The 24465-nt window shown below is 44.9% G+C and overlaps 1 protein-coding gene across 2 annotated transcripts in view; it reads right to left on the bottom strand.

Annotated features, from left to right (window-relative positions):
* Positions 1-24465, bottom strand: part of wdr4 (WD repeat domain 4) — a 67648-nt gene that overhangs the window by 24957 nt on the left and 18226 nt on the right. For both annotated transcript variants that reach the window (XM_063050185.1, XM_063050184.1), the window contains exons 3-6: positions 18088-18222; positions 17843-17999; positions 1199-1311; positions 224-284 (exon numbers count right to left, since the gene is read on the bottom strand). In XM_063050185.1, coding sequence (XP_062906255.1) covers positions 224-284; positions 1199-1311; positions 17843-17999; positions 18088-18222 — 466 coding nt within the window. The remainder of the gene's footprint in view (positions 1-223; positions 285-1198; positions 1312-17842; positions 18000-18087; positions 18223-24465) is intronic.

Raw genomic sequence — 24465 nt, forward strand, 5'->3', positions numbered from 1 at the left:
GTATTTTACAGTCATTAGATTATGTTCAATCCCTGATCATTTGTCACAATGTAAAAGAGATAACGTCCCTCTTTAATAGCATCCTTTCCATTCTGGAACAAATCTTATTTTTTCCCCACAGCAACTTAGCATCTACTGTCTCCCAGTCAGGCAGTTCTAGATTCAGTACTGTACTGTGAACATCACTACATCAGAAACGACAACATAAAAGGTATGTTCCTACCCCAGAGCCAGACAAGAGCAGCTGGGGGTAATTTGGTGGAATGCAGAGTTCACTAACAAACCTGTGGAAACAGACAAGGTTGGTATATTAATTCATAGTTTAAAAAAGCATCAGTCATTACCACTGACATCTCATTCCATAACAACCTGCCTTCTCTCACATTAAACTTGTACCCTCTAGTTTCAAACACCTCCCACCCAAGGAAAAGGATACTAAACCTTTGTCCCACATAATCTTCTAAACTCCTACAAGAAAGAATACGCTCAACCTACGCAATCTCTCCTTTAGCCACAGCTCTCCATTTCAGACATGCCAGTACTCTTTTGTACACTCTCTATTCTACCACATCCTTTCTGTATCTGAAGTCAAATCAAAAGTTTCCTAGAGTAATCAGAGTCCTATCCTGGAGTCTTTGCAATTGAGGTTAATGTTTCATCAGTCTTCTTGATTACTTGCCATATCTGTATACCTAGTTGTATGTTTCAGATAACATCCCCAACATGTCAGCAACATTCCATGTTTCAGGCCCCATTCACATAAACACTTCATTGGGTCAGATCAGAGGACAGATGATGTAACACATGGAAACAGAGATGAATGGTCTTTTCCCATCCTTAGAATTGTCATGGTCACCTCTAGGCTGGAAACCACAGGAGAAGAGGCACAAGGAACTGGGCTTCTGTTGAAGGAGAATGGGAAGGCAGAGGATTAATGGATGGCATTAAATCTGAACTGTGTTTGGAAAACCAATATTCCTTGTGTTTGTGGTGGACTGCCCAGAGGTCAGCAACTTGAGATTTTTAGGTACTTTGCCAGGGGTCATCAATTAAAAATGAGGAGGGCTCACTGCAGACAGGTATGTTCATAGCTATCCCAGCAACATTAGAGTGTGCCAAGAGACCCAAGCAAAGGCACACCCAGAGGGTGCCGTGTGCTCCCAGTCCATGCACAAGACAGTTACAACTGTGACCATACTCGCGGTGTCCCAAACAAAAGGCCTCAATGGTATACGGCTGCTCCAGTAAACTGACTCGAATCTTCTCATCACGGTCTGCTGTAATCACAAATCGATCCTCTGGACTAACCACCTGTTGGGAGAAGCACAGCAATTACTAGCAGGATTAGAAATCTTATGTTGGACTAATCACAGGTGACAATGAGTCAGTTTACCAGAGGGAGACAGATTACATAGAACATAGATCATAAAAAGCAACAGCACATTACAGGCTCTTCGGCCCACAATGTTGTGCCAACCACGTAACCTACTCTAGAAACTGCCTAGAATTACCCTACTGCATAGATCTCTATGTTTCTAAGCTCCTTGTACCTATATAGGGGTCTCTTAAAAGACTCTATTATATCTGCCTCTATCACCATCACTGGCAGTGCATTCCACACACCCAACACTGCGAAAACTTACCTCTGACATTCCTCCTGTACCTACTTCCAAGCCACTTAAAACTATGCTCCCTTGTGTTAGCCATTTCAGCCCTGGGAAAAAGCCTCTGGCTATCCATATGATCAATGCCTCTCATCACTGTATACACCTCTATCAGGTCATCTCTCATCCTCCATCCTTTTCTCCAAAGAGAAAAGGCCAAGTTCACTCAATCTATTCTCATAAGGCATGCTCTCCAATCCAGGAAACATTCTTGTAAATCTCCTCTGTGCTCTCTCTGGTTACCTGGTTGAATGGTGCTGCAATAACTTCTCACCCAACATCAGCAGAACTAAAGACCTAGTTATTGACTTCAGGAAAAGTAGGGCGGACAAGCACCAGTTTACACTGGGGGGATCAGTGGTGGAGTCAGTAGCGTTAAATTCATATCGTGGAGGAAGCAACATCAGCTGTGCTCCTGGCCCTGTGCTCCGAAGGGTAAGGAACTAAAGAGGATGGCAGCAGTTATAGGGGACTTCATAGTCAGGGGGACAGACAGGGGATTCTGTGGATGCAAAAGAAAAAACAGATGGTAGTTTGCCCCCCAGGTACTAGGATCTGAGACGTTTCTGGACATATCCACAATATTCTTAAAAGGCAGAATCAGCAGCCAGAAGTTGTGGTAGATAATGGTACCAACGACATAGGAAGAAAAAGGGAGGAGATCCTGAAAATAGAATACAGAGAGTGAGAAAGGAAGCTGAGAAACAGGACCTCAAGGGTAGTAATCACAGGATTACAGAGAGGATAGGAGATAGCAGATAAATGCATGACTGAAGAATTGGAGCAGGGAGCAGGGATTCAGATTTCTGGATAAATAGGACCTCTTCTGGGGCAGGTGGGACCTGTACAAAAAGGGACAGGTTGCACTTGAATCTAAGGGGGACAAATATTCTTGCAGACAGATTTACTAGAGCTGTTGGGAGTGGTTTAAACTATTATGGCGGGGGGGGGGGGGTGTGCGAACCAGGATGATATAGCTGAGGATGAGCCAGAAGTAGTTGATGGGTGTAACATGAATGTAACGAAGGACAAGCCAATGATTGGGTACAAATACAGACAGAGCAAAGAGTTAAATTGTACCACAGAAGCAAAATTCAAAAGGGTGAAGAATGCAGGACTAAAGGTGCTGTATTTAAATGTGCGTAGCATTCGGAATAAGGTGGACGAACTTGTGGCGCAATTAGATATTGGTCAGTATGACAGTTGGGCGTTACTGAGTTGTGGCTGAAAGACCATAAGATATAGGAGAAGAAATAGGCCATTCGGCCCATTGAGCCTGCTCCACCATTCAATCATGGGCTGATCCAATTCTTCCAGTCAACCCCACTCCCAGCCTTCTCCCCATACCCTTTGATGCCCTGGCTAGAACCTATCTATTTCTACCTTAAATGCACCCAATAACTTAGTCTCCACAGCTACTCATGGCAACAATTTGCACAGATTTACCACCCTCTGACTAAAGTAATTTCTCTGCATCTCTGTTCAAAATGGACGTCCTTCAATCCTGAAGTCATGTCCTCTTGTCCTAGACTCTCCTGCCATGGGAAATAACTTTGCCTTATCTAATCTGTTCAGGCCTTTTTAACATTCAGTATGCCTCAATGAGATCCCCCCTCATTCTCCTGAACTCCAGGGAATACAGCCTGAACAAATTGGTGGCCATTGCTAAAAAGCTGAGACTTGTTTTAATAAAACGATCTATGAGAAAGCCAGAGATTCAGAGGAAAATAGCTGAGCACTATATAGCTGCGAAGGAGCTTGATGAGGGGGCGTTAGATTTGTTTCCTGAAAGTAAACCAGTTACCCCGAGCTCCAGTTACGGCTGGACCAATTAAGGTTCAACCGAGAGAGACTTAGATTAGAAGCTGTGGAAAAAGACAAACAGAGGCAGTTTGCAGCTGAAGAAGCAGACAAACAGAGGGAAGAAGCAGAAAAACAGAGGGGGCAAATGAAAGACAAAGGAGGTTTGAGTTAGAGGAGTTAGGTAAGCTAGAGCAAAGGGGTCTTGCTTTTTCCTCTGCTGAGAAATTTGTGGCCAGTCAGGAAGTTAAATTGGTCCTTCCATTTAATGAAGCTGAGGTTGATAAATACTTCTAGCATTTTGAGAAAGTGGCTCAGAGTCAAAAGTGGCTGAAACAAAGCTGGTCTCTTTTGTTACAGAATGTATTTAGGGGTAAGGCTCAACAAGCTTACTCTGCTTTGTCAATTGGAGATGCAGCTAATTACGAGACAGTGAAACACGCTGTGCTTAAAGCCCATGAATTGGTTCCAGAAGCCTATAGGCAAAGGTTTAGAAATTTGAGGAAATCTGTTAACCAGACTTATGTGGAATTTGCTTATGAGAAGTTTGTGTGTTTTGACCACTGGTGCATATCTAAGAATGTGGATTATGATTTTGACAACTTGAAAGAGTTGGTCTTAATTGAAGAACTTAAAAGGTGTGTCGCTGATGACATAAAGACATATTTAGATGAAAAGGATGCTGCCACCCTTTGCAGGAGTCTGAATTAGCAGATGAGAATGCTTTAACCCACAAGGTTACGTTTACCCCGAGTAGGAACTTCAGAAAGAGTAGCACGGATAACCCGGGTAAACCAGAAATTAAATCTGGGGCTAGTGACAAAAGAATGAAGGGAAGCAAGTGAAGGAGAAATATTCTGGTCTTATTTGTTACTATTGTGAGAAAATTGGTCAGGTTATGACTAGTTGTTCCATTCTAAAGAAAAAGGAAAAGGAGGCAGTCCCAAATGCTTGTATTCAGCATTATGAAGCACCTATAAACCCACATTCTGATGAGGCCCAATTAAGAACTGAGAAGTCTGACCGAGTTAAGAAAGGATTCGATCATTTTATGTCAGATGGGTTTGTATCAGTAAAGGAAGGATCAACCCCACTACCAGTGAAAATCCTTCGAGATACTGGGGCTTCTCAGTCACTTGTGTCAGAAAGTGTTCTAAAATTTAGTGATGAGACTGACACTGATGAGGTAAACCTTATCAATGGCATTGAAGGCCACGTTGTTTCGATACCTCTGCACAAGGTAATTCTGAAGTCAGGATTAGTTTCAGGACCTGTTAAAATAGGACTCTGGCCCAGTTTACCAATTGATGATGTTTCTTTGTTGTTAGGAAATGACCTAGGAGATGGTAAAGTTGTTCCTGCAGTGCAGCTGACAACTAAGCCAACCACTGATGACCCACAGATGGATTTTAACATTTATCCTTCCTGCGCAGTAACTCGAAGTATGGCTAAGATGTCAGCCAATGCAGATAGTTCTGTGCAGCATGATTCTGCTACCCATGATAGCCAAAATCGGGATTCAGGTTGTGATGACTTGTCAGAGACTTTTCTGCCCTCATTGTTTCACCATGATCCAGTTATTAAATCTGATGAGAAAGATTTATCTTTGTCTAGGAAGGTGTTTATAGCAGAACAGAATCGAGACCCTGAGATTGAAGCTTTAAAAGGAAGTAATTTTACATCTGGATTATTCCAGCAGGTAGTTTATGAACTGGGAGCTAAACAATTTACGTTGTCTGCATACCATCTGGAATCACAAGAGGCTTTAGAAAGATCTCATTCTACCCTCAAAACAATGATTAAGACATACTGTGTTGAAAATGAAAAGGACTGGGATGAGGGGGTACATTTGCTTTTGTTCACAGTAAGAGAATCAGTACAGGAATCACTGGGCTTTAGCCCCTTTGAACTTGTATTTGGTCATGGAGTGAGGGGTCCCTTGAGCTTGTTAGAGGAACAGTGGATTAATAAAGACTTACATATTAATTTGTTAGACTATGTGCTGACATTAAAGGACAGGCTGTACAAAGTTTGCAAATTAGCAAAACCAAACTTGAAAACAGCCGAGAGTGAAATGAAGATTTGGCATGATTGACAGGCGATAAAGAGAATTTTTAAGCCGGGAGATAAGGTTTTAATACTGTTACCTACAACAGCGGTTCCCAACCACCGGGCTGTAAAGCATGTGCTACCGGGACATGAGGAAATGATATGAGTCAGCTGCACCTTCCCTCATTCCCTGTCACGCACTGTTGAACTTGAACATAAGGTTGCCAACTGTCCCGTATTTGCCGGGACATCCCATACATTGGGCTAAATTGGTTTGTCCCATACAGGACTGCCCTTGTCCTGTATTTCCCCCGCTAAGGTACAGCGTTCCTATGAAACCTTTCGTGCCGAAATGGCGTGAAGCGAAGAAGCAATTACCATTAATTTATATGGGAAAATTTTTTGACCGTTCCCAGACCCAAAAAGTAACCTACCAAATCATACCAAATAACATATAAAACCAAAAATAAATAACACTAACATATAGTAAAAGCAGGAATGATATGATAAATACACAGCCTATATAAAGTAGAAATAATGTATGTACAGTACAGTCAGGAAGATGAAGGCAAAACCGACTTGTGGGGGAAAAAAATCGGCACATACATGCATGCGCACACAGGTACCTGCGCAAGGCTTCATGGTCATGGTAGTCTTTCCTGGGGTAAAGTGTCCCAGGATTTGACTGCTACTTTTGTCCCTTATTTGGGAGGGAGAAAGTTGGCAACCCTAACTTTAAAAGACATGTTGAGGTGAGTTTAACCCTACTTGAACACCCCCCGCCACCCCCCCCCCCCGGGTCAGCCGGTCACAAGAATATTGTCAATATTAAACCGGTCCGCGGTGCAAATAAGGTTGGGGACCCCTGACCTACAAGTTCAAACCCTCTTCTGGCGAGATTTTTAGGTCCTTATGAGATTGAATCTCAGGTTAGTGAAATGAATTTCATAATCAAAACACCTGATCATAAACAAAAAACACCGCTTTGTCATATCAATATGATAAAAGCTTATGATGAGAAAATGACCTTTGGTGAGACACATCCAGCAGCTGTGGTGGCTGTTGACAGCCGCGGTGAGACTGAAGACCCTGGGAAAGTAATTGTTGATTCTGCTGAGATTCATTTTAAACTAAACATTGTCTCAGTAAGAATAACAAATTCAGCTATTTTAGAAAACATTGATAACAAGTTGGCTCACTTAAAACCACAGCAAAGAAACAAATGAAAGGATTAATTTTGAAGTTTAAAAATGTATTTCCTGATGTTCCGAATCTAACCACAGTCACATCACATGATGTAGATGTGGGGAATGCCAAGCCAATTAAACAACACCCCTATCACACGAATGTGGAAAAATGTAAATCGGCTGAAGAAATTGAATATATGCTGAAAAATGGTATTATTCAGCCTTCTAATTCAGATTGGAGTTCACCTTGCGTTATTGTGCCTAAACCTGATGGTATATTAGGTTTTGCACTGATTATAGAAAGGTGAATGCTGTAACAAAAACAGATGCTTATCCCGTCCCTAGGGTGGATGATTGCATGGACAAAGTTGGAAAAGCTAAGTTTCTTACAAAGACTGATCTGTTGAAAGGATATTGGTGTGTTCCATTGGCAGATAGAGGTAGAGAAATTTCTGCGTTTGTGACACCTTCTGGGTTGTATGAATACAATGTTCTGCTGTTTGGAATGAAAAATGCTCCAGGAACGTTCCAGAGAAGGATTAATTCTGTAATTCGAGGGTTAGAACACACTGATGCCTATATTGATGATTTAGTCACAGGGAATGACACCTGGGGAAGCACATATCTCTGCAGTGGAAGAGTTGTTTGAAAGGCTTTCGAAGGCCAACCTTACAGTTAACTTAGTAAAGAGTGAATCTGGCCATGCCACTGCAGCCTATCTTGGTTATGTGGTGGGTCAAGATGAGTTAGCTACTGTTCAAGGAAAAGTTCAGGCAATTTCTGAAGTTCCCATTCCAACTGGGAAAAAGGCTCTCCGAAGATTTCTGGAAATGGTTGGATATTATCGTAAGTTTTGTAAGAACTTTGCTGATATTGCTCTTCCTTTGACTAATCTCCTGAGGAAGGGCAAAAAAGTTTGTTTAGACAGAACCCTGTCAGGAGGCATTTGATCAGTTAAAAGCCATTTTATGTCATCAACCTGTGCTCCGAGCACCTGATTTTTCGAAGCCATTCTCTATAGCTGTGCATGCCAGTGATGAAGCTGCAGGGGCAGTGTTACTACAAGAGAATAATTGCGATGGGGTTGAACATCCTGTAGCTTACTTTTCAAGGAAATTCAATGACCATCAAAGAAATTATTCTACCATAGGGAAAGAATTATTGTCACTTATTCTAGCTTTGCAGCATTTTGATGTTTATGTTTGCCCAGCTCAGAAACCACTTGTGGTTTATACAGATGAGAGAGTCAGAGAGAGAGAGGGGGAAGGGAGGAGCAAAACTGGAAAAGGGTAGCAGCTCCAGCTTGTCGAAGCTGGGGATTAGGAACTCTGCTCTCCCCACAAGGGTGGGTTGATTATCAATCCAGTGCACATCGAATGTGTGGCTGTCACTTCATATAATCCATAGGAGTGGATGAATCTTCTGTGAGACCACTTGAAGTTATCCCTTGCCTGGGTATGTTAATGTGGTAACAGACAACATTCCTGTGACAGATCACTCTGGTAGTAATTCATATATGCATTTGGAACGGCTCGAAGGAGGATCTTCGACAACTGACATTTATTAATTACCATTGTGGAACTTGTGGAATTCGACATAATTGCCTTCTCTCTACCCTGGATTACAACTATCTCTCTCCCATCATTCCTTCTGTGGATGAACTGAACTTTCCTACTTTAGCATCTCAAGACTCTAAGCTTTGTTTCCCCAAGCTTAACTTAGTTTGGAAGCTATATTACACACATATAAACGTAACACTGCTAACATTTGTTTACAACAGGAATTCTGCAGATGCTGGAAATTCAAGCAACACACATCAAAGTTGCTGGTGAATGCAGCAGGCCAGGCAGCATCTCTAGGAAGAGGTACGGTCGACGTTTCAGGCCGAGACCCTTCGTCAGGACTAACTGAAGGAAGAGTTAGTAAGAGATTTGAAAGTGGGAGGGGGAGGGGGAGATCCAAAATGATAGAAGACAGGAGGGGGAGGGATAGAGCCAAGAGCTGGACAGGTGATTGGCAAAGGGGATATGAGAGGCTCATGGGACAGGAGGTCTGGGGAGAAAGACAAGGAGGGGGAACCCAGAGGATGGGCAAGGGGTATAGTCAGAGGGACAGAGGGAGAAAAAGGAGAGTGAGAGAAAGAATGTGTGTATAAAAATAAATAACGGATGGGGTACGAGGGGGAGGTGGGGCATTAGCGGAAGTTAGAGAAGTCGATGTTCATGCCATCAGGCTGGAGGTCACCCAGATGGAATATAAGGTGTTGTTCCTCCAACCTGAGTGTGGCTTCATCTTTACAGTCGAGGAGGCCGTGGATAGACATGTCAGAATGGGAATGGGATGTGGAATTAAAATGTGTGGCCACTGGGAGATCCTGCTTTCTCTGGCGGACAGAGTGTAGGTGTTCAGCAAAGCAGTCTCCCAGTCTGCGTCCGGTCTCGCCAATATATAGAAGGCCACATCGGGAGCACTGGACGCAGTATATCACCCCAGCCGACTCACAGGTGAAGTGTTGCCTCACCTGGAAACCTCCCACCCCAGCTGACTCACAGGTGAAGTGTTGCCTCACCTGGAAGTCTTCCAGGTGAGGCGACACTTCACCTGTGAGTCCTTCCAGGTGAGGCGACACTTCACCTGTGAGTCAGCTGGGGTGGAAGACTTCCAGGTGAGGCGACACTTCACCTGTGAGTCGGCTGGGGTGATATACTGCGTCCAGTGCTCCCGATGTGGCCTTCTATATATTGGCGAGACCGGACGCAGACTGGGAGACTGCTTTGCTGAACACCTACACTCTGTGCGCCAGAGAAAGCAGGATCTCCCAGTGGCCACACATTTTAATTCCACATCCCATTCCCATTCTGACATGTCTATCCACGGCCTTCTCGACTGTAAAGCTGAAGCCACACTCAGGTTGGAGGAACAACACCTTATATTCCATCTGGGTGGCCTCCAGCCTGATGGCATGAACATCAACTTCTCTAACTTCCGCTAATGCCCCACCTCCCCCTCGTACCCCATCCGTTATTTATTTTTATACACACATTCTTTCCCTCACTCTCCTTTTTCTCCCTCTGTCCCTCTGACTATACCCCTTGCCCATCCTCTCGGTTCCCCCCCCTTGTCTTTCTCCCCAGACCTCCTGTCCCATGAGCCTCTCATATCCCCTTTGCCAATCACCTGTCCAGCTCTTGGCTCCATCCCTCCCCCTCCTGTCTTCTCCTATCATTTTGGATCTCCCCCTCCCCCTCCCACTTTCAAATCTCTTACTAATACTTCCTTCAGTTAGTCCTGACGAAGGGTCTCGGCCTGAAACGTCGACTGTACCTCTTCCTAGAGATGCTGCCTGGCCTGCTGTGTTCACCAGCAACTTTGATGTGTGTTGCTTGAATTTCCAGCATCTGCAGAATTCCTGTTGTGTACTAATAAAGACAGTGGTTTTAAAATTAAAACCCGACTCAGTGTGAAATCGCTTGCTGCTGGCTTATTTAAAAAACGTTACAGTACATAACAAGCCCAAGAGCTGCCAGACGTTCCTCATAAGGTAACCCTTTCAATTCCTTAGATTAGATTAGATTCCTGGAATCATTCTCGCAAATCTTCTCTGAACTCCCTTCAATGTCAGTATATCCTTTCTAAAATAAGGAGCCCAAAATGGCACACAATACTTGAACAACACACATCAAAGTTGCTGGTGAATGCAGCAGGCCAGGCAGCATCTCTAGGAAGAGATGCAGTCGACGTTTCAGGCCGAGACCCTTCGTCAGTCGAAGGGTCTCGGCCTGAAACGTCGACTGCATCTCTTCCTAGAGATGCTGCCTGGCCTGCTGCGTTCACCAGCAACTTTGATGTGTGTTGCTTAAATTTCCAGCATCTGCAGAATTCCTGTTGTTTGCGTTTTTAAAAACACAATACTCGAAGTATGGTCTCACATCACCCTCAACATCACATCCCTGCTCTTATATCTATACCTCTAGAAATGAATGCCAACATTGCATTTGCGTTCTTCACTATCGACTCAACCTGGAGGTTAACCTTTTGGGTATCCTGCACAAGGACTCCCAAGTCCCCTTGCATCTCTGCATTTTGAATTCTCTCCCCATCTACATAGGGTCATAGCAACACTCACAACACACTGGAGGAACCCAGCAGGTCAGGCAGCATCCGTGGAAACGATCAGTCAACTTTTCGGGCCAGAACCCTTCGTCAGGACTGAAGAGGGAAGGGGCAGAGGCCCTATAAAGAAGGTGGGGGGAGGGTGGGAAGGAGAAGGCTGGTAGGTTCCAGGTGAAAAACTAGTAAGGGGAAAGATAAAGGGGTGGGGGAGGGGAAGCAGGGAGGTGATAGGCAGGAAGAAGGAATAGGGGAAAACACAATGGGTAGTAGAAGGAGGTGGAACCATGAGGGAGGTGATAGGCAGCTGGGGGAGGAGGCAGAGTGAAATAGGGATAGGGGAAGGGAGGGAGAGGGAATTACTGGAAGTTGGAGAATTCTATGTTCATACCAAGGGGCTAGAGGCTACCTAGACGGTATATGACGTGTTGCTCCTCCAACCTGAGTTTCGCCTCATCATGGCAGTAGAGGAGGCCAGGTCTGGACATATCCGAATGGGAATGGGAAGCAGAGTTGAAGTGGGTGGCTACCAGGAGATCCTGTCTGTTGTGGCGGACGGAGCGGAGGTGCTCGATGAAGCGGTCCCCCAATCTGCGTCGGGTTTCACCGATGTGGAGGCCGCACCGGATGCAATAGATGACCCCAACAGACTCACAAGTGAAGTGTTGCCTCACCTGGAAGGACTGTTTGGGGCCCTGAATGGTGGCAAGAGATGAGGTGTAGGGACAGGTGTAGCACCTATGCTTACAGGGATAAGTGCCGGGTGGGAGATCCGTGGGGATGGACATGTGGATCAGGGAGTCGTGGAGAGACCAATCCCTGCGGAAAGCGGAGAGGGGTGGCGAGGGAAAGATGTGCTTAGTGGTGGGGTCCTGTTGAAGGTAGCGAAAGTTGTGGAGGATAATGTGCTGGATACGGAGGCTGGTGGGGTGGTAGGTGAGGACAAGGGGAACTCTGTCCCTGTTGTTATGGCGGGAGGATGGGGTGAGGGCCGAAGTGCGGGAAATGGAGGAGATGCGGGTGAGGGCATCATTGATGATGGCAGAAGGGAAACAACGACCCTTAAAGAAAGAGGACATTTGAAGTGTCCTGGAACCGAAAGCCTCATCCTGGGAGCAGATGTGGCGGAGATGGAGGAACTAGGAATAGGGATTGGCATTTTTGCATGTGGCAGGGTGGGAAGAGGTATAGTCGAGGTAGTTACGAGAGTCAGCCCACCACCCCACCAGCACATTATCCTCCGCAACTTCCGCCACCTTCAACAGGACCCCACCACTAAGCACAACTTTCCCTCTCCACCCCTCTCCGCTTTCCGCAGGGATTGGTCCTTCCACGACTCCCTGATCCACACGTCCCTCCCCACGGATCTCCCACCCGACACTTATCCCTGTAGACGTTAAGTGCTGCACCTGTTCCTACACTTCCTCTCTTGCCACCATTCAGGGCCCCAGATAGTCCTTCCAGGTGAGGCAACACTTCACTTGTGAGTCTGTTGGGGTCATCTATTGCATCCGGTGCTCCTGGTGCGGCCTCCTCTACATCGGTGAAACCCGACGCAGATTGGGGGACCACTTCGTCCAGCACCTCTGCTGCGTCCGCCATAACAGACAGGATCTCCCGGTAGCCACCCACTTCAACTCTGCTTCCCATTCCCATTCGGATATGTCCAGACATGGCCTCCTCTACTGCCATGATGAGGCTAAACTCAGTTTGGAGGAGCAACACCTCATATACTGTCTAGGTAGTCTCCAGCCCCTTGGTATGAACACAGAATTCTCCAACTTCCGGTAATTCCCTCCCCCTCCCTTCCCCTATCCCTATGTCACTCTGCCCCCTCCCCCAGCTGCCTATCACCTCCCTCATGGTTCCACCTCCTTCTACTACCCATTGTGTTTTCCCCTATTCCTTCTTCACCTGCCTATCACCTCCTTGCTTCTCCTCCCCCACCCCTTTATCTTTCCCCTTACTGGTTTTTCACCTGGAACCTACCAGCCTTCTCCTTCCCACCCTCCCCCCACCTTCTTTATAGGGCCTCTGCCCCTTCCCTCTTCAGTTCTGACAAAGGGTTCCTGCCCGAAATGTTGACTGATCGTTTCCATGGATACTGCCCGACTTACTGAGTTCCTCCAGCGTGTTGTGAATGTTGCTTTGACCCCAGCATCTGCAGATTATTTGTGTTTACATAGGGCCATAGTTGAGAGCTTAACATCAAAGGATATACTTTGTATCAAAAGGACAGGCAGGTATACATAGGTGACGGCGTGGCTCTGTTGGTAAGAGATAGAATTACATCTTTAGAAAGAGGTGACATAGGGTCAGAGAATGTCAAATCTTTGTGGGTGGGATTAAGAAACTGCAAGGGTAAAAAAAACATTTAAGGGAATCACATACAGGCCTCCAAACAGTAGCCAAAATGTGGGGTTGAAATTGCAAAGGGAGCTGGAAAAGGCATGTAATAATGGTAATGATACAGTTGTAATGGCAGACTTCAATATGCAAGAGAATTGGGAAAGTCAGGTTGGTGTCGGATTGCAAGAGAGAAAATTTGTTGAATACCTATGAGATGGCTTTTAGGAGCAGCTTGTGCTTGAGCCAAGTCGGGTAAATACCATCTTAGATTGGATGTTGTGTAATAACCGAAATATTATTTGGAAGCTTAACATAAAGGAACCCTTTGGAGGTAGTGATCATAATATGATTGAATTCATACTGCAATTTGAGAGGGAGAAGCATTACTCACATGTATCAGTATCGCAATGGAATAAAGGGTATTACAGAGGTATAAGAGAGGAGCTTGCCCAGGTGGATTGGAGGATACTGGTGGCAGAGCAGAGATGGTAGAAGTTTCCGGGAATAGTTCACGAGGCGCAGGATAGATATGTCCCACAGAGGAAGAAGTTCTCAAATGGCAGAGGTAGGCAATCTTGGCTGACAAAAGGAAGTTAAGGACTGCATAAAAGCCAAGGAAGGGGCATATAAGGTAGCAAAACTGAGTGGGAAGTTGGATGATTGGGAAACTTGAAAAATCCAACAAAAGACAACTAAAAAAACTGTAAGAAAGGAAAAGATGAAATATCAGGGCAGTCTAGTCAATAATATAAAGCAAGATACCAAAAGTTTTTTTCAGTTAGATGAAGAGTAAAAGGGAGATTACAATTGATACTGGACCACTGGAAAATGACTATGGTGAAGTTGTAATGCGGGATAAAGAAATGGCAGATGAACTTAATAGGTACTTGCATCTGTCTTCTCTGTGGATGACACCAGCAGCATGCCAGGGGTCTGTGAGTGTCAGGGAGCAGGGGTGAGTGCCATTGCTATTACAAAGGAAAAAGTGCTCAGCAAACTCAAGGGTCTTAAGATGGATAAATCACCTGGGGCAGGTGGGCTACATCCCAGAGCCCTCAGAGAGGTTGCTGAAGAGATGACGGATGCTTTGGTCATGAACTTTCAAGAATCATTTGATTCTGGCATGGTCCCAGAGGACTGAAAGATTGCAAATGTCACTCCACTCTTTAAGAAGGGAGGATGGTAAAAGAAAGGAAATTATAGGCCAGTCTATTATTAAGGATGAGGTTTCGAGGTACTTGAAGACTAATGATAAAATAAGTCAAAGTCGGCATGGTTTCTGTAAAGGGAAATCTTGCCTGACAAATCTGTTTGAGTTTTCGAGGAAGTAGCAAGCAGGGGGAACAAAGGGGACAGTGGATGCCGTTTACTTGGATTTTCAGAAGGCATTTGATAATGTGCCACACATGAGGCTGCTTAAAATAATATCCTATGGCGTTACAGGAATGATTCTGGCATGGATAGCGAAATGGCTGACAAGCAGGAGGCAGCGAGTGGGAATAAAAGGGGATTTTTTTGGTTGGCTGCCAGTCACTAGTGTTCCTCAGGGGTCCGTATTGAGACCACCGATTTTAATATTGTTTGTCAATGATTTAGATAATAGAATTGATGGCTTTGTGGCAAAGATTGCAGACAATACGAAGATAGCTGGAGGAGTAGGTAGTGCTTAGGAAGCAATGTGATTGCAGCAGGAGTTAGACAGATTGGAAGAATGGGCAAAAATGTGGCAGATGGAATACAGCGTTGGGAAATGTATGATAATACATTTTGGTAAAAGGAACAATAGTGCGGACTATTATCTAAATGGAGAGAAGGTTCAAACATCAGAGGTGCAGAAGGATTTAGGAGTCCCTGTGCAAGACTCCCAGAAGGTTAATTCACAGGTTGAGTCTGTGGTAAAGGCGGCAAATGCAATGTTGGCATTTATTTCAAGGGGAATAGAATATAAAAGCAAGGAGATAATGCTGAGGCTTTAAAAGACACTAGTCAGGCTGCACTTGGGAGTATCGTCAACAGCTTTGGGCCCCACATCTCAGAAAGAATGTGTTGTCATTGGAGAGTCCAAAAGAAGTTCACGAGGATGATTCTTGGAATGAAGGGGTTAACATATGAGGAGAGTTTGGCAGCTTTGGCCTGTACTCACTGGAATTTGAAAGAATGCTGGTGGGGGGTAGGGATCTCATTGAAACCTACCGAATATTTAAAGAACTAGATAGGGTGGATGTGGAGAGCATATTTCCTATTCTGTGGATATCCAGAACTAGCGGGCACAACTTCAAAACTGAGAGGTGATCTTTTAGAACAGAGGTAAGGAGGACATTTTTTAGCCAGAGAAGTAAATCCGTGGAATGCTCGGCCACAGACTGTGGTGGAGGCCCAGCCCATGCATATATTTAAGGTGGAAGATGATCATTTACTGTTCGGTCAGGGCTTCAAACAGATAAGGCAAGAAGACAGGTGTATAGCGTTGAGTGGTATCCGGGATCAGCCTGGAAGGAATGGTAGAGAATGGGCTGGTGGGCCTAATTCTGCTGCTACGTCTTATGGTCCTGAATCCAGCATACAGGGGTAATCATGAGGAAAGTAGGCCACCCTCTATTAACACTAACAAAACTCTACAGCAGGAGTTCCCAACCCTTTTTTATACCATGAACTGTTATCATTCACTAAGGGGTCTACTGAACCCCAGGTTAGGAATCCCTGGTCTTCAGATATACTGTTGAAAGTATCCTGACTGGTGAATCATGGCTGGTATGATAATTCAAATGCACAGGAAAATAAAAAGCTGCAGGAAGCAGTGGACACTGCCCAGTACTTCACAGGCACATCCCACCTCAGCACTGGTAGTATCAACAGGAGGTACTGCCAGGTCCATGCCATCTTTTTGCAGCAATCATCAGGCAGGAGCTACAAAAGCCTGATATCCCACACCACCAGCTTTAAAACCAGCTGCTACCCTTGAACCATTTGGGTCTTGAGCCAAATAGCAAAACTCCAACCACTACCACACTACAACCACTTTGCACTAAAATGGACTCTAATTGTTTTCCCTTATGAACATTCTATATAACGTATGGCTTTTTTGTGAATGCTATAAGGCCGTGACACTCATTGTGCCAAGACTTTGGTGGTGGTGGGGGCAGCAGACCATATTCGGGGCTGTAGTTTAGTTATTCATTGCGCCAAGATTGAGGGTAGCGAGGAAGACTTCCAAAGCTTGCAGCAGGATCTGGACCAGCTGGAAGAATGGGCTGAAGAATAATAGATGGCATTTAATGCAGACACGTTTGAGGTGTTGCATTTTGAGAGGACAAACCATGGTCGGACTTGCACAGTAAATGGTAGGGCACTGAAGAGTGCAGTAGGACAGAGGGATCTGGGAATACAGATCCATAATTCCTCGAAAGTTGCATCACAGATAAATAAAGTCTTTAAAACAACTTTTGGCCCATTCATCATCATCATGTGTTGTGTTGTATGACAGTGGGCAATCGTAGTCTTCGCAAATTTCTACAGAAGTGGTTTGCCATTGCCTTCTTCTGGGCAGTGCCTTTACAAGGACGATCCCAGCCATTATCAACACTCTTCAGTGATTATCTGCCTGGCATCAGTGGTCGCATAACCAGGACTTGTGATGTGCACCAGATACTCATATGACCATCCACCACCTACTCGCATGGCTTGATGTGACCCTGCTCAGGGGAAGGGATCCCAAGGGTGATCTGCAGGCTAGCAGAGGGAAGAAGCAGCTTCACCTCCTTTGATAGAGATGTATCTCCACCCTGCCACCCACATTTGGCACATTGGACTTCATAAATTAGAGCACCAGGTACACGAGTTTGGATTTTATGTTGAAGTTGTACTAGACATTGGCGAGGTCAAATTTACACTATTGTATGCAGTTCTGGTCACCTGTACCTAAAGGAAAGATATAAATAAACTTGAAAGAATACAAAGCAAATACACACAGATGTTGTCAGAAGGTGAGGACTTAAGTGACAGGGACAGGTTGAATAGATTAGGATTATGTTCCCTGGAGCACAGGAGAATGAAGGGAAATCTCATAGAGGTGCACAGATTTATGATGGGAATAGATACGGTGAACTTGTGCAAGCTTTCTCCACTGAGGATGGGTGAGACTAGGACCAAACATCATAGTTTTAGGGTGAGATGTGAAATTTTTAAGGGGAACAACTTCATGCCTGAGTGTGGAACAAGCTCCCAGCAATAGTAGTGAATGTAGGTTCAATGATAACATTTAAGAAACGTCTGGGCAGGTACATGGACGAGAGGAATATGGAGGACTCGGTTTGAGTGCAGTTTGACGGGACTAGGCAGAAAACAGGTCAGCACAGATGACATGGGCTGAAGGGCAGTGCTATATGGCCTGTCCATACTTATGCATGTGACAATAAATTCAACTCTGCCTTGAGTCCTGAGAGGCAATCATTATCCCCAAGTGTCAACAGAAGGTGCAAGACCCTGACCCTCGGCCTTCAAATGCTCTAACTTGTCACTGAGCCAAGCATTTTTTCCTCGTGCCAATACACGGTGAGCATACTAATGTAGGCACTGAGCCCACCTGCTTGACGCAATTTACATATAAATGCAGCATATCTGCCCAGTATCCTCGGTGGACATCCCAGCAGCTCCCCTCCATCCAGCCCGAACCCATATGCTCACCACTGCCAACAGCATGGAGAGGTGTCCAAGCTGCAGTTGCCCTGGACTCTGTGGATCCTGGATGGAGAAGCTGTAAACATCCCCGGATTTGTCAGCGAGTAAGATCTGGTCCTCGCCTGCAGTAATTGCAAGGGAGGTGGATCGACGAACAGCATATCTATAGAATCAGAGAAGCAAGATGTACATGCTTGAGAGAGGAGCAAGAGCACAGATGCAAGGGAGGGCACTTTTTTTGCCAATCTTACCGCACACTAAGGCACTGCCATGGTCTCGTCCGAAACAGGATCAGCTGCTTGTTGTCTGCACTCACAGCAAGATAGGTTCCCGAGGGAGAAAAGGCAAAGGCCACAATCTCATCACTGTCTCCAGCATCAGCCTCCCTGAAAGGAACACCCAAAAGTGGAGAAGTAATATGAAGACATCTTAGTTTCAGAACAGCCAGTAAAATCATCACAACACATTTCACATCGTACGACAGTGATAATAAATCCGATTCCAGTCTCACCCCCATTTCACAGCAAGGCACATCTCTCTTCAAGGTACAACTATCATCTACCCTCTCTGCCTCTCGTATCTCTGCTTTGTATGGGAAGTCACAAAGTGCTTCTGGCAACACACACAAAATGCTGGAAAAGGTGCATCCAGCTGCAGCTCCTGACAAACCAAGTTAGGGAACTGGAGCTGGAGCTGGATGAATTTCGGATCATTCATGAGGCAGAGGCAGAAATAGACAGGAGTTTCAGGGAGATTTTTCACCCCTAAAAGTCAGGAGACAGGTAGCTGGGCGACTGTCAGGAGAGGGAAGGGGAATAGACAGAATGAGAAGAGCACCCCTGTGGCCGTTCCCATCAATAATAAGTATACTGTTGGTGGGGATGACCTACCAGGGACAAGTTGTAGTGGTTGCATCTCTGGCACCAAGATTGGACCCTCAATTCAGAAGCGAGGGAGGGAAAAGAGGAGAGCAGTAGTGATAGGGAACTCGATAGTTAGGGGGACAGGTAAGAGGTTCTGTGGGAGAGATCGAGAATCCCGGATGGTCTGTGGTCTGCCTCCCTGGTGCCAGGGTCCGTGATATCTCATATTGAGTTCTCAGTGTTCTCAAGAGGGAGGGTGAGCAGCCAGATGTCATGGTCCATGTAGGAACCAATGACGTGGATAGGAAGCAGGAGGAGGTCCTGCAAAGAGAGTTTAAGGAGTTAGGTGCAAAGTTGAAGGACAGGACCTCCAGGGTTGCAATCTCAGGTTTGCTACCCATGCCACATGCTAGTGGGGCTAGAAATAGGAAGATAATGCAGCTAAATACATGGCTAAGAAGTTGGTGCAGGAGGGAGGGCTTCATGATCAGGGACAGTTAGCATGGCTTTGTGAAGGGCAGATTGTGTCTAACAAGCCTGATAGAGTTCTTTGAGGTGGTGACCAGGCATATAGATGAGGGTAGTGCAGTGGATGAGATCTACATGGATTTTAGTAAGGCATTTGACAAGGTTCTACACGGTAGGCTTACTCAAAAAGTCAGAAGGCATGGGATCCAGGGAAGTTTGGCCAGGTGGATTCAGAATTGGCTTGCCTGCAGAAAGCAGAGGGTTGTGGAAGAGGGAGTACATTCAGATTGGAGGGTTGTGACTAGTGGTGTCCCACAAGGATCGGTTCTGGGACCTCTACGTCTCGTGATTTTTATTAACAACCTGGATGTGGGGGTAGAAGGGTGGGGTGGCAAGTTTGCAGACGACACAAAGGTTGGTGGTGGTGTTGTGGATAATGTGGAGGATTGTCGAAGATTGCAGAGAGACATTGATAGGATGCAAAAGTGGGCTGAGAAGTGGCAGATGGAGTTCAACCTGGAGAAGTGTGAGGTGGTACACTTTGGAAGGACAAACTCCAAGGAAGAGTACAAAGTAAATGGCAGGATACTTGGTAGTGTGGAGGAGCAGAGGGATCTGGGGGTACGTCAACAGATCCCTGAAAGTTGCCTCACAGGCAGATAGGGTAGTTAAGACAGTTTATGGGGTGTTAGCTTTCATAAGTCGAGGGAAAGAGTTTAAGAGTCGCGAGGTAATGATGCAGCTCTATAAAACTCTGGTTAGGCCACACTTGGGAGTACTGTGTCCAGTTCTGGTTGCCTCACTATAGGAAGGATGTGGAAGCATCGGAAAGGGTGCAGAGGAGATTTACCAGGATGCTGCCTGCTTTAGAGAGTATGGATTATGATCAGAGATTAAGGGAGCTAGGGCTTTACTCTTTGGAGAGAAGGAGGATGAGAGGGGACATGATAAAGATATACAAGATATTAAGAGGAATAGATAGAGTGGACAGCCAGCGTCTCTTCCCCGGGGCACCACTGCTCAATACAAGAGGACATGGCTTTAAGGTAAGGGGTGGGAAGTTCAAGGAGGATATTAGAGGAAGGTTTTTTACTCAGAGAGTGGTTGGTGCATAGAATGCACTGCCTGAGTCAGTGGTGGAGGCAGATACACTAGTGAAATTTAAGAGACTACTAGACAGGTATAAGGAGGAATTTAAGGTGAGGGGGTTCTATGGGAGGCAGGGTTTAAGGGTCAGCAGAACATTGTGGGCCTGTACTGTACTGTACTATTCAATGTATTCTATGAACTCAGCAGGTAAGACTGTGTGTGTTGCTCTGGATATCCAGCATCTGCAAAATCTCTTGGGTTTACAAGCACTTCTAGCAATCAAATGAACACACTCAGGTCTCAGCCCAGCTGTCAGAATCTCTTCTGTGCTCACTCGAGGGTCTGGTGCACCATAGACAATAAAAAGCAAGGACTGTTCCCAACTTTGGCTAAAGCATTATCCTGCCTAACACTGAAATCTGGGGAAGGGAAAGGGAGCATAAACAACTGCTCTCACAAGTTTTAGTTAATGTCAATTTTTTTGTACCCACGTTAGTGCGATTTTTTGGGTCAGCACATTTACATTCTTCAAATTGTTTCACCACCAGTCTTTACTTCTGGATTTGATTTTAATGCAGCTCTGAACAATAGGTTCACAGACTGGGAAACAGGCATTTAACTGATGCCTGCAGGTGCATGAGTCCAATCCACATTCCACTGCATGGATGTGACAGTGATTAACACTTGCTCTGGGTGTGATGGTGGGAAGATTGTAGCTATGGATTTGTTTGAATTGTCCTGAATTTTCTTTGTCCTTTAGCACATAAAATGCGTGTAGTGCTGGGCAAAGGCACACCTCTCGACCGAAAGTGTCTCCATACGATACCTGCTGTACCTTGTTTTATCAAATAAAGAAGCTGCTTCGTAGCTACCAGTACTTTTCTCCAGTGATTTCATTCACACAATATTTGGTGTCAGGAGCGACATACCTTTGTGCAACCCATCGTGTAGCCAGCAATCTTAATAGTCTAAGTGGGTGAGTACTTTAAAATTAGACCATAAGATATAGGAGCAGACTTAGGCCATTTGGCCCATCGAGTCTGTTCTGCCATTTCACCATGGCTAATTCAATTTTCCTCTCAGCCCCAATCTCCTGGCTTCACCCCCCCAATATCACTTCATGCCCTGGCTAATCAAGAATCTATCTACCTCGGCATTAAAAATACATGAAGAGTTTGCCACCACAGACGCCTGGGGCAAAGAATTTCACAGATTCACCACTCTGGCTAAAGAAATTCTCTGTTCTAAAAGGATGCCCCTATATTCTGAGGCTGTGTCCTCTGGTCTTAAGAATCTCCCAGCACAAGAAGCATCCTCTCCACATCCACTCTATCAAGCTCTTGCACCATGCAATAGGCTTCAATGAGGTCACCCCTCATTCTAGTGAATACAGGCCCAGAGCATCAAATGCTCTTCATATGACAAGCCATTCAATCCTGAATCATTTACATGAACTTCCTTTGAACCCTCTCCAGTTTCAGCACATCCTTCCAAAGAAAAAGGGCCCAAAACTGCTCACAATACTCCAAGTGAGGCCTCACCAGTGCTTTATAAAGTCTCAATATTACATCCTTGCTTTTATATTCTGGTCCTCTTGAAATGAATGCTAACATCGCATTTGCCATTTGCCTTCCTCACTGCACTGACTCAACCTGCAAATTAACCTTTAGGGTAGTGGTCGCCAAACAGTCGATCGTGATCAACCGGTCAATCTTTGAGACTTTCCCAGCAGATCCAGAAAAAGAAAGAAAAATAAATACACAAATACATTATGCCTGATAAACCTTTTGATGCAAAAGCAAATTTTACCCCTAGAGCACATATGTGAGTCGTTTTTAACCCACACTTAGTTGCTTTCCCTGGTTATTGTGTTTCTCTCTTTCCACTGTCCAGCATTGTGCGTCACATGTGTGCTGACATCATGTGACTATTGCCTCTGTCTGTCAAATTTCCATGGAGTGTGGAGAGCTTCATTTATCTTAAACATAAATGAACAAACGGGCAAACTGTCCAATGGCGAAAGAATACAACACGTGTGGGTAAAAGTGACTCACTTATGCATTCATAACAACTAAAATTTGATCAACTTTAATCGGTTTTGACTCTATTATGCTGCTATTTATATTACGTCAGTTATGCAAAAGTTTGATCAGTTGTACTGTTCTTTCTTTCTTTCAAATTTTTTGCCTTTGAGAGCGTGAATTCATATTTAGCATTTCGGATAGTCTGCTAGTAATTAGCATTAATTTTAGATTTTTCTGAAAAGTTAGCACCTCTTTCTTTTGATTTAGCTGTTGTATTTTTTTCAGCGTAGCTTATGCTGCATCTAAGTGACCAATTAGATTAGATAAGAGTACAGACTGTCGCAAACATCAATATATGGCACTCGCTGGTGATATCCTGCAAGGTAGCTAGCTAGCATGGCGGAGGCTCCACGAAAGAAGGCGAAAACGTACAACTTCCATCCAGAATGGGAAGAGGAATTTCTATTTACCTTGGTGAAAGACAAGTGTGTATGTATGTTGTGCCACCAAACACAAGCACTGACTAAAAGAGCGGCACAACACCAACCACCAGAAGTTTAAAGACACCTACCCCCCCCAAAAGAGCGCAATCCATGCCAGGAAAGTTGAGGAGCTGAAATCGGGGTTGAAGGCCCAGCAATCTCACAAAACACGCTGCTCAAAATAAGGCTGCTATTGAAGCATCATTTCGTGTAAGTCACCTTTTGGCTAAACACAAGAAGCCTTTTACAGAGGGCGATTTATTCAAGGAAGCTATGGCCATTACCACAGAGACTGTTTTTAATGACATTAAAAACAAAAACGACATCACAACCGCAATACATAATATACCGCTTGGCCCTGCAACAGTGACAAGGAGGGTAGAGTCACTGTCAGAGGATGTGGATCGACAAGTGTTAAAGGACTTGTCACTCTGTGAATATTTTTCACTGTAGTTCGATGAATCCCTGGAAGTAATGCAAACAGCTCAGCTTGTTGTATTTGTCAGAATGGCTTTCCAGGATTTTACAACAAAGGAGGACTTCCTCACTCTTTCGCAATTAAAGGAGAGAACGAGAGGTGAGGATATTTACAATGAGTTTAAAAAATATATCCGTGAAAATGACATCCCCATTCACAAACTGGTGGCATTTACTACTGATGGGGCCCCAGCAATGCACGGTGTGCGCGTTGGTTTTATAGCACTGTGTCGTAATGACCCTCATTTTCCCAGCTTCCTGGATTATCACTGTGTGATTCACCAGCAGACCTTGGCTGAGAAGGTCGTGGACTTTTCTCATGTAATGACACTGGTGGTCAAACTGATAAACTTGATTCAAGCAAAAGCGCTTCAGCAACACTTATTCAAGGCGTTATTGGATGAGCTTGACGCAGCTTACAGAGACATAATTCTTCATGCTGATGTTCCGTGGTTGAGTCGCGGCAAAGTGCTACAATGATTTCTTGACTTGCTGCCTGAGATAAAGATTTTTCTTGACAAGAAACGAGGAGGACAAGGAACTGTCAGATGATGCCTGGCTATTGGATTTAGGGTTTCTGACAGACCTAATGGCTAAATTAAACGCACTTAACAACGAGCTCATGGGAAAAGACCGACACCTGCCCCACACGATAAGCGCAGTAAATGCGTTTAAGGGCAAGCTCGGTATTTGGATTTCAAATTTAAAGAACGAGAGGCTGACACACTTCCCCAACTTGGAGAAAATGTTACAGGCCATTAAGACAAAAAAATGCTTTTTGCCCTGAGCAGTACTGTGCTTACCTAGACAAACTGGCAATAGAGTTCGATCGGCGTTTTGGGGAGTTAAACGTCATGAAAGATATTGCTGCATTTATTTCAAACCCATTTCTGCCGATCAATATAGAACAGATAGCAGCCAAATTTCAGCAAGTATTTGGTGTGCCAAGTGATATTGAAATGGAAAATAACCAATTTGCAAAATGACATCAAGCTTAAAGCAAGATCAAGGGACGGTGACTTTTGGGGGCTTGTCAGCAGGTTGAAGCTTCCTCATCTCATAGCATGTGCAGTAAAAGTCAGTGCCTACTTCGGGTCAACTTTCTGTGTGAAATCGCATTTTCATAGATGAAAGTTATTAAATCTAAGTACAGGAGCTGTCTTACTGACAGACACCTCACAGACTGCCTGTCTAGTTACGAGCCAAATTTCAGGGAACTAGCAGAA

The sequence above is a fragment of the Mobula hypostoma genome, chromosome 6 (genome assembly GCF_963921235.1).
Source record: "Mobula hypostoma chromosome 6, sMobHyp1.1, whole genome shotgun sequence".
NCBI classification, from domain to species: domain Eukaryota; kingdom Metazoa; phylum Chordata; class Chondrichthyes; order Myliobatiformes; family Myliobatidae; genus Mobula; species Mobula hypostoma.